Source organism: Gymnoscopelus braueri (genome assembly GCF_963280865.1).
Source record: "Gymnoscopelus braueri genome assembly, chromosome: 13".
NCBI classification, from domain to species: Eukaryota; Metazoa; Chordata; class Actinopteri; order Myctophiformes; family Myctophidae; genus Gymnoscopelus; species Gymnoscopelus braueri.
In genome coordinates this window covers 40,607,697-40,618,902 of record NC_137615.1, presented here as the reverse complement: position 1 = coordinate 40,618,902, position 11,206 = coordinate 40,607,697, and the positions used below count along the sequence as shown (strand labels likewise).

General features: G+C 42.4%; 1 protein-coding gene across 1 annotated transcript; it reads right to left on the bottom strand.

Moving 5' to 3' along the window:
* Positions 1-358: 358 nt before the first annotated feature.
* LOC308099584 (gasdermin-E-like) lies at positions 359-6,236 on the bottom strand (the record flags this gene model as incomplete). The annotated part of the gene is made up of 8 exons (XM_080448321.1): positions 359-607; positions 1,136-1,206; positions 1,949-2,144; positions 2,437-2,552; positions 2,825-2,896; positions 3,950-4,070; positions 5,082-5,244; positions 6,091-6,236. The coding sequence occupies 8 exons, from the start codon at positions 6,234-6,236 to the stop codon at positions 359-361; spliced, it is 1,134 nt and encodes a 377-aa protein (XP_080304447.1).
* Positions 6,237-11,206: the final 4,970 nt, after the last annotated feature.

Genomic DNA, 11,206 nt, shown 5'->3' with positions numbered 1-11,206 from the left:
CTGATAAACAACAGATAAACACAAGCATATTAGATTTTATGTCACAGCAGAATGTGCACCTTCTGTGGGACTGATAATCTACAAGTTACAAGCACACAATACAGCATAAATACAATGAATGTGTACTGCTGAACATTAGTCTGTCAGAGGCTGTTCTGTCACACAGACGAGAATGCAAGCATGAGTGTGTGAGTGTACACACACACACACACACACACACACACACACACACACACACACACACACACACACACACACACACACACACACACACACACACACACACACACACACACACACACACACACACACACACACACACACACACACACACACACACACACACACACAAACTTCTTTAATTTGGCTGATCACACAGAGAAGACAGTCCTTGAACTGTGAAACACAGGACCAGCGGCAGCACTCCTGGTTCACTTCCTGTCTCCGCCCACAGCCGTCCAGCCTCTGTCCTGAGGGTCACATTGGATGTGATGAGCAGCTGTTGCACCCAATGGAAAGCCTTGTCATCCTGTAGGGGGAGGGGCAGGGACTCCAGAGGAAGAGAAGAGCAGCTCTTCTGCTGATCCTTTAGATCTAGCATGTGCAGCTGTGGGAAGGATATGACAGACCAAGCAAAAAGATAGACAAACAGACCAATCAGTAACTTCCACAGATTATGAATACAATTTAACAGGACATCAGTGGTGTAAAGTAACTAAGTACATTTGCTCAAGTACTGTACTCAAGTACAATTTTGAGTTTTTAAAAAAAAATTACCTTACTGGAGTATTTCCAATTTCCAATACTTTTATCTCTACTCCACCACATCTCAGAGGCAAATATTGTATTTTTACTCCACTACAATTATTTGAAAACTTTAGTTACTAGGTACTTTGCAGATATATACATTATTATATTTGAAAACATACATTAACCACATAAGCCCTAAAACAGCCGATCTACAAGCTCACAACGCATTGTGAGCTTGTAGATCTGCTATTTTCAAACATTTTAGTAATTTTACTTTTGGTACTTAAAGCTTATTTTGATGACAGACAGACAGACAGACAGACAGACAGACAGACAGACAGACAGACAGACAGACAGACAGACAGACAGACAATGTTAGACTGACCAGGGTATTGACGGCCACCAGAACATCAGGACTGCTCTCACTCAGGAGGTTCAGTGCTTCATCAGGTAAAGCTACAACAATAAACAACAAAAGTTAGATTACATTATGCACAAGTTTAAAGGACAACTTTGTTTTTTTACAACGAGGGTTATTTTATTAGTTTGTAATGATAATAATTAAAAGATGAGTCATAGCGATTTTTTAACAGGGGGTGGTGGTAATTGGTCAAGTCTATTTTACACAATAAGCAGGCTATTTTTATATCCGCAAGGCCGACAAGGCACGGAGGCCAGGGCAGAACCTCTGCCCCAATGTTTTATTTTTTTTACAGTGCCAATTTCTGCAAAACACATTTTTTTATATTAATCCTACAAATTGTGTCCTAACACCACACAAATCGGTACACAGTATCTCTATAGTCATGTGATCAAGACCGATTTGTCGGATTTTTCATATCCCATCCTTATTGGTTAATATTGGCTTCCAAAGTTTGCAGGAGTAGTTCGTTTTGTACAAAATGCCTCAGATCATGAAAGTAGCGCCCGATTTCCGTGAAACTTTCTACGCACATCCCCACAAGGCCAAGGAAGAAATGCCAACCTTTTTTTTCTGTGGCATTTCTTGCTTGGCCTAGTGGAGATGTGCGCGCAATATTTCACGGCAATCGGACGCTGCGTTCATGATTTGAGGCATTGTGTATACCTGTGAGTTGTCAAACAATCTCAGCTCCTGCTAAAAGGATATTTTTTTAAAAGAAGAAGATAGAACTTTGTGAGTCTTATCTTCCTGTTTATGTAGTTTTTGCACGCTAACCTTCCATGGCGCTGACCAATAGATGAACAGCAGTCAGGGGGCTCCCTTGGGTGCCAGGGGTCCCAGTAGGGGTCCCAGGTCCTTCACTCTCCATGTGACTGAGCAGGTCTAATACAGCACTTGCAGAGTTGCTGTGACTGACTGAGCCGTCTTGTTCAGTCTGCACTGGTGTATCACCCATGCACCACTCATCCAGCTGACAGAAAGATAAAGAGATACAGTAGACCCATTAACAAGAGAGACAAGTGACAGTGACAACAACAGACACATTGATAGACATAATATGTGGATGGAAATACAGATGTACATGTGGAGAGACAAATACATAGATTATAGAGACAGATGGATAAACAGACAACACATAGAAGACAGACAATGGGTAGATGAGAGACAAACAGATTGAGAACATTGTGAGCTTGTAGATCTGCTATTTTCAACAACAAAAAAATTAAACATTTTATACATTGTCAGGTCTCTGTGTCACTCACAGTGTTCTCTACATCCGAGAGAGCATCTCTGTCCTTCAGCACTTCACACAACCTCTGGAACAGAGCAGAACCAGTGGACCGGGGAAGCTCTGCCAGCGGCCGCAGGTTCTCTAGCTCTGTGGATTAATAGAGAATTAATACATTCCACCATCATTATTATCTGCAGCAATTTTTTTTTTGATATGGGTTCCCAGATTGATGAGTGAGTAAGTGTGTGTGTGTGTGTGTGTGTGTGTGTGTGTGTGTGTGTGTGTGTGTGTGTGTGTGTGTGTGCGCGTGCGCGTGCGTGCGTGCATGCGTGCGTGCGTGCGTGCGTGCGTGCGTGCGTGCGTGCGTGCGTGCGTGCGTGCGTGCGTGCGTGCGTGCGTGTGAGTGAATAGAAACGCACCGGGAACCAGTCCTTCATCATCTTCCGGCATGGCATCAGACACAATGTCTCCATCACCAAACAGGCACAGCTCTGAGAAAAATACACATGTATGAACACATATACAGGTATGCATTCATGCACAGACAGTGGTCACATATAGTCCGGACAGTACATTTGCCAGTGGTGGAAAAAGTACTTGAAATATTTTACTTAAGTAAAAGTATCAATACTGCAATGTAGAAGTACTCTGTTACAAGTACAAGTCCGGAATTCAAAATTTACTTCAAAAGTATTGGTATCAAAATGTACTTACAGTACCAAAAGTAAAAGTACTAAAATGTTTGAAAATAGCTCTAATCTCTCAAGAACAGATTCTGCTCTCCGCTTGAATCTGTCGGGGGGGTTTGTCATATCGCATACGCACTGGCCTACAAGTGGGCGTGCCTTCAGATCAGGAAGCAGGCCGCGCTTTACCCAATCAAATGTAGTGGGCGGGATTTACGTGTGTACCGATCCTTCCCCACTAGAAACAAACCGAAACTCATTTAACAATAGCATCCTCGGAGCAGACAAAACTACGGAAAGATATTCACATTTTAACTTGCTCTTTCATCATAGAAACAAGTGGGCTTATAACCAAAACGATCCATGTTCTCTGGGAGAAGTGGTGTTAGTGTTCCGTGTAGAAATATTGTTAGTGGGAATGAAAACATAGTCGCACCACCGGAAGTGAAAGGCTGAAGGCAGACCAAAACCCTGGTTTCCTTGCACATGGGTGCTCCATTTTGCTCCCCCCAGAGCTAAGTGAAAGAGTAAAAAACAGCAGAGGGCACTGTTTTTCCTTTTTTATTTGGCGATGGGTTCCCAGAATGGAAAATATTAGATCTACAAGCTCACAAGTAGATCTGCTATTTTCAAATAGCCTAGGCATAAAATAGGGCTAAAGTGGTTAATGTATGTTTTATAATGTCATAATAGATGTAGTGGAGTAGAAGTAAAAGTACAGAAAATGAGTAAATGTTCTTACTTTACACCACTGGCATTTGCTGTGATCTGATCTGGGGCCAGTGGCACTTTAGATGTCAGAAAGGTTGGTCAATGTGACCTTGAAAAGTCAAACAAAATTCCTATCAGGCTACTTACCGAAGAAACCATCTTTCTCAATGTCCAGTTCCACAAGCTTGTAGGCGAATACCGTGCCGGGAGGGATGACCATGGAATCATCTTTGTCGCACCGAACCTTAGCGCAGGTCTTCACCTTCGCCTGAGAACAAACAAACACACACACACACACACAATGAAATGAAAAAAAATGTATACAATAAAACATTTTTAAAAAATAGATGAAAAAAGTTATCGAAAAAACACGGCCCCCTCACGTATTAGGAGGGCAGGGTGTGTCAGCAGAACCAAGGACGGGTGTTTTTGATGATAACATGTTAAAAATGGAGTTTGAAGTTACAATGGGTTCGTATATATAGGGAGCTAGGGGGCGTGTCTGATAAAATGAATATCAAATATCTAAATACTGAATCAAGTGGGTCTATGGGGCTCACAAAAGCCTGAGTAGACAAGGCGTTGTGAGCTTGGAGATTGGCTATTTTCGGTGCGAGATGCCGCACTCAACTAAGTATAATCAAGATTCAAGCCAACACTGGAGATGCAATTCTTTCAACATAAAATGCTGCATTCAAGTTCGGGAGAATTTGGAAAAGGCAATTATCTTGAACACTGCATTCAGGTACGGCATGGAAAGGGTGCGTTTGCATTTCTTTCAAACTAGTAAGTGCTACATTCATGGTCTGGAGAGGGCACTTCTACAGATGGGTAAAAGGGCAGGGGCTCAAGCCCCCTTTGACGTCTATGTGTGCACGTGCCTGCTCTACACCAGTGGTTCTCAAACTTTTCCATGTCAAGGACCCCCAAAATGATATGTATTTGGCCACGGACCCCTATCTCAAATATGTTGTTCCAGAGACCCCCAGAAGCAAAGATTTGAGTTACAAATGTTCGCTTAAAAAATATATATTCAAAAGTTTGCACACATTTTCACGATTAAAAACAAATTGCAGATCTACAAGCTCGTAGCGCGGCACTCTCGGTGCCGCGCTATGAGCTTGTAGATCTGCTATTTTTGAATAGCCAAAGTAGGCTATAAAAGGTTAAAATTATTGTGATGCTATATTAACACATTTGGCTGGGGACCCCCTGGAGAACCAATGCTCGTCTACACCACTGCACATATCCAATCACACGCTCAGCCCCCAATGCTCACCGGTGTGCCGGTCTCAACCGTCAGTCCCAGGCTCTCTTCAAAGCTAAAGTGTTCAGAGAGGGTGCAGGTACTGGTGGTGACGAGCCTCTCCGTCAGCACGGCCAGGACAGGCTTACGGAGCTTCTTCAGCTGCTTCACCAACACATGTTTCATGTTCACCTTCCTGGACACAGAGGAGATGGGACACATGATATGAGGTAGAGTGTGTGTGTGTGTGTGTGTGTGTGTGTGTGTGTGTGTGTGTGTGTGTGTGTGTGTGTGTGTGTGTGTGTGGTGTGTGTGGTGTTTGTGGTGTGTGTGTGTGTGTGTGTGTGTGTGTGTGTGTGTGTGTGTGTGTGTGTGTGCGCGCGCACGCGCGTGTGTGTGTGTGTGTGCGCGTGTGCGTGTATGGGGGAGAGAATTCTTAGTCTCAAAGGGATACAGTAGTTCACCCCCAAAATGACATTTTTCCTAACGATTGGTCACCCCATGGATTCATGGATATATATTTTTTTTTTTGTCACATTCCTAAGCCGATAATTTGATGACCGGCAGCGGTTCCGGTAGGAGACACAAAGAGTCTCTTTTGTGTCTCCTACCGGAACTACTGCCTACCGGTCCGCTGGTCAGCAAATCTTGGCCTCGATCTCCAGGCTTTTATTGTTTAGTTTTGCTAAAAAATAAAAGCCTGGACCAGCACGTCGGTGTACCCGGTATAGGAAGTGTTTAATTTCCCCAACCAACCAGAGTGCAGTGGGCGTCGCTCGTAATGTTGTGTTGACGGGGCGGGGGCTGACGGATAGATCGGTGAACCAATGGGATCAGGCGCATTCTCTCCGCGCTGATTTTAAACCCGCCCCTTTATACACGAAAGCAGGAAGGCTAGTGCAGCCTAGCAAATGATTGGCTTAGGAATGCGACAAAAACAAAAAAAATATCCATGAGTTCAAGCCTCCATGGGGTGACTAACCGATATTTGTGGGTGAAGGATACCTTTAAAATATAATTATTTAAATACTGTGACTCCAACCTGTCGTTGGTATCACTCAGCAGCTTCTTGACATCCACTTCCTCTCTCTTGAGCGTGCCGACAGATCTTTTGTCCTTGGCAATGACCTTCGCCCCCAGCGTGACGCCGGCTACGCCAGCCTTGACACCCACCATCCCATCAACCATGCTCTCGGATGCACCCTTGTAAGAGAGTATATCTTTTTCAGGCAGAATTGCTGCCCCCCCAAAACACACACACACACACACACACACACACACACACACACACACAGAGAGAGAGAGAGAGAGAGAGAGAGAGCACAAACACTGTGAAGATAACAGTGACGGGCGATACAGTAAAAGTCCGGAATTCAAAATTTACTTGAGTAAAAGTAAAGTAAAAGTACAAAATTAATGGTACAAAAATAGCAGATCTACAAGCTCAAAACGTGGTTGCTACTTTTGTGTGACATAGAATGGCGAAGTACGACATTCATTTACGAAAAAAGTTAAAATACGGACATAAGAGGTGTCTGCCCAGCAGCATAATGCAATGTGGCCCTCTGGAGTGAGTGTTCAAATATAGTGGCCCTCTCCATCATCAAAGTTGCATCACCCCAGCATGATGTAGGACATACCTGAACTTAGTGTTTCACCCAGCAATAGATCACTGAGTGTGAAGCGGGATGGCTCGTACTTGGTTTTATTCCAGATGAAAGTCTTATTTTTCTTGACAACTAGCCTCATGAGAACCAGCCTATCTGCGCTGTAAACACTGTAGACGGGGATGAGGCCGACGCTGCCCTCTGGGTCGAGCTGACGGACAATTGTTTCAGTGGCCTTGGAAAAGGTCGCCATCGTTGCGGTCAGGTGAGAGGTAGCTGTGGATGGATGTAAGAGAAGGATTTGAGTAGCTTTAAAAGATGCACCTCGATCTTGTTCGGTACCTTGCAAGATCGAGATGCATAGAGAGTGTGTAGGGGTGGATGTCTGTTGGGCTCGCCAGTTTTAACCCATTAAGACCTGGAACTCATCTGTGTGTCATTTTTAGATGCCGCGCTACGAGCTTGTAGAAATCTTGAAAATGTGTGCAAATCTTTGAATATATATATATATATATATATATATATATATATATATATATATATATATATATATATATATATATATATATTTTTTTTTTTTTTTAAAGTGTATATATATTTACTTCTGGAGGTCCCTGCATGGAACAAACTATTTTTTACAAATGTTCGCTTTCAAAAATTATATATTCAAAGATTTTCACGATCTGTGCATATTTCATATGCACAGATTTACAAATAAAATACATTTTCATGTAAAGCCATGTCCTGGTCCGAGTGAGGTGAGACCGAGGGAGAGAATAAAACATGCCAGACAATCAATCTGTGATATGCCCCGCCCTGTTTTCAGACGTTTTCATGACATACAGTATTAAATATTAAACATGAAATGCACTTCATACATAGTGGACTGTTCCTCTATCTGAACCTGAACAAACCCTCATATAGTATATTATTTGACTTCACAAAGTGCTACCCAATAGACTGCATTTGTATTTAATTAAGACATTATTAAAAGATTTCATCAGCATCGTCTTATAATAGTATATAATGTACAATACAGTCATTCAATTATATTGTAAAATGTAACACCATCAAACGTATGTGTTGGTTTTCTGGTGCAGCTGTCCTTACCTTTAAGGTAAGGTTTAAAGTAATGAATCCAAGGTCCTTGCCAGTCGTTGGAATTTAAATGTTGAACGTTGTAGTTGATCTGTAGTCACACAGCACCAGGTACAAGCTGATTCCTGAGTAATACAATGTTTTCTCTCTCCTGGTTATATAGTGTTGAGCTGGGCAGGGAAACACAGAGAGATGTTGTCAAACTGAGAGCCGTCCCCCAAAATATGTTTCCTGCACAAAAGTGTCTATTATCCACTTTACTATGTTCTAGGGTCAGACAAGAATGTCATAGTAACAAAAGGAAATTGACATCTATTAGTAAGAGCTTTGCACGGGGTTAACAGGTGGAGTGGCAACTCCACCTGTTAGTTCTGTTTCTAAATTCTCATGTCCAAGACGACATATCTTGAAATGTCAACATTGCTCGTTTTTTTTTAAACGGCCACATTAAATCATCATACAAGACAGCTGTGTTGCGACCGGTGTTGCCAGATTTTTAAAAGTTTTTCACTTTAAGGTGAATGGTGATACTTACCTACCTCGCTACCTGAGGCTCTATTCATGCCGTGTTTGGCGACGTAAGAGAGGCCATGGTCAGGGTACCTTGGCCGAATTTGTAGAAGCATGGCTGCCATATAAAAGGGATGAGTGGTCAAATGTTTTGTGTATAGGAGTGACGGTAGCCTGGTAAACCCTCCCTCCGGAAATCTCATTTCTATTTGATTCCTGGAGTGAGTCTGGCCTGATCCGCCTTTCTGCAATATTGGCTGTGTATGCCAAACGGCCGAGCCTATCAGCGTCGTCGCTCATTGTTCTGTGATTGACAGCTTACGTTGGCCAATCAGGTGGCGAGTTCGAGTGAGCCCAAAACACGAACGGCAGCCATCTTTTTCTTGTGCGGCCAATTCTCCGCTATTTTTTTACTTCAAAAAGCTCTCTAACTTCTATTTTGAGGCACGGAATTTACTTATAAGATATCGTTTGGATAGAATTTAGTTGTTTAACTTCATATATGTGGTCAATTAATCATGACAAAGCCTATTTAAAAATAAAAATTTAGAGAACCGGTAGGGGCGGGCAGTGACACCATTGTATCCGAAAAAGGCAACCCATTTTATGGTATGGTATGGCTGTCTCAAAAGTCTCGTTGCGTCACATTAAGACTGGTGAACTGCTGATTGGCTGAAGGGGAAAAATTATCATTGGCTGAAGGGGTTGTCAGTCAACGGTATTACTCCCGCCCAACTCCAGCACAGCCAATATTGCAGAAAGGCAGATCAGGCCAGACTCACTCCTGAAATCAAATGGAAATGAGATTTCCGGAGGGAGGGTTTACCAGGCTAGAGTGACGGAGGATGCTAGTTAGTTGTCATACTAATTGGGAGGCAGGGGATGGATACAAATGGCTGAGCTGTATTAGTATTAGTTTCATTCCCTACCTATGTTGAATGCACTTATTGTAAGTCGCTTTGGATAAAAGCGTCTGCTAAATGACTGTAATGTAATGTAATGGAAGAGATGATGTTGGCAGCAATATTGTGATTATATACTGTATTTACATACGCGTATTAACATTATTGTAGTCCTGGTGAAACATTACTCAACTACAAATGAAAGTTGCTCAGTCAAATTTGTTTCCAGTTAAAGTGTTGCAGTAGGTGCTTTTAAAAATGCTTAAGGATTCAAAAGTACATTTTCTTTGTTAATATCAAAGCATGCTGTATCAAAATGTACGCTTTCCAAAAACTGGAAGGAAAGTTTTAGACACACACACACACGCACGCACGCACGCACGCACGCACGCACGCACACACACACACACACACACACACACACACACACACACACACACACACACACACACACACACACACACACACACACACATATCCACCCGATCAGGAGGAAAAGTGCATGTGACTAGTCACCTGATCGGTTGCCCCAATCCCTTAAGTTGCCTGGCCTGAACTAGCTCCGTAAACTGCGCCTCATTTCTCTCTTTGAGAAGTGTTATATACAAATACAATGTACATACTTAATTACTTCACCACACCACACCTCAGTGGCGCCGGCGCCTGTTTAATTAAAGGACACTGTGTCCCCCCACTATTCAGTCCAGCCAAAAAAGAAAATTGAAAAAAAAAAGATTTTTTAAAATAAATAATCAAATCAGTCTAGTCAGTCCCCCGCACCTCGCGACCACTGCGAGCGCGAGGCGAACCGAATTAACCGAAATAACCGAATTATCCCCCCAAAAAATCAACAAAACCACCCGAAATAACCCGAAAATGTTTGCGCGTGCGCGCACGGTGCATGTGTCCCTGATGTGTCCCGCCAGGTCATATTCCATTCCGGCGCCCCTGCCACACCTTCACAAGAGTTGTTGAACATGTTTCACCAGGCAGGTCATTTGTTCATGAGGTAATCAAACGTAGCACTGCACTGGCTTTGACGACATTACATTATAAAACATACATTAACCACTTTAGCCCTATTTTATACATAGGCTATTTGAAAATAGCCGATCTACAAGCTTGTAGATCTGCTATTTTCAAAAAAAAATGTACTTTTACTTTTGGTACTTTAAGTACATTTTGATACCAATATACTTTTGTACTTTTACTCAAGTAAATTTTGAATTCCGGACTTTTACTTGTAACAGAGTACATGCATCTACATTGCAGTATTGATACTTTTACTTAAGTAAAACATTTGAGTACTTTTTCCACCACTGCTGCACTGTCTATGATGACATTAGAGACTATGTATGATGATGGTGCCGTTGTTCCCCAACTGGAAGGAACGTCTGTCTCCTGGACCAAACCTCCAAGATGGTTCCTGAGGAGCCGAATAGTTGAAAGTCCTCTCTAAGAAATTTCTAGGAGCCACAAAGTAAGCCTTCATAGCCTACTGGGAATGCAGGGACGTGCGTACACACACACATGGGAATGCAGGGACGTGCGTACACACACACACACACACACACACACACACACACACACACACACACACACACACACACACACACACACACACACACACACACACACACACACACACACACATACAACCTTCTTAGAAGTCTTTAAAACACACTCCAAAGATTATGAGAAAGTAGTCGGCAAGAAAACAATCAACAAGTATTTAGCAAAAAGACGAATATAGATCTGATAGAATCTGAACATTGTCGGCTCAGTTTTTGTTTCGTTTTTTTTGCCCTGAAATAGAGTCAAGATATGCTTGAATCTTAACAATACCAATTTGTATTAATTCCTTGAGTCCAAATTGTATGGAAAATTTGTTCATTTCTATGTTGTATGCTTCCATAGAAAGACGTTTCCATTTTCGGGTTTGGTTTGAGGATATGTGTATTAAAAGGTTAAAAATGAACCCCATGGGACATTATTTCAGCCTGTTACCTGGCATAATCTTAAAAGGTTTTTTGTTTATCCT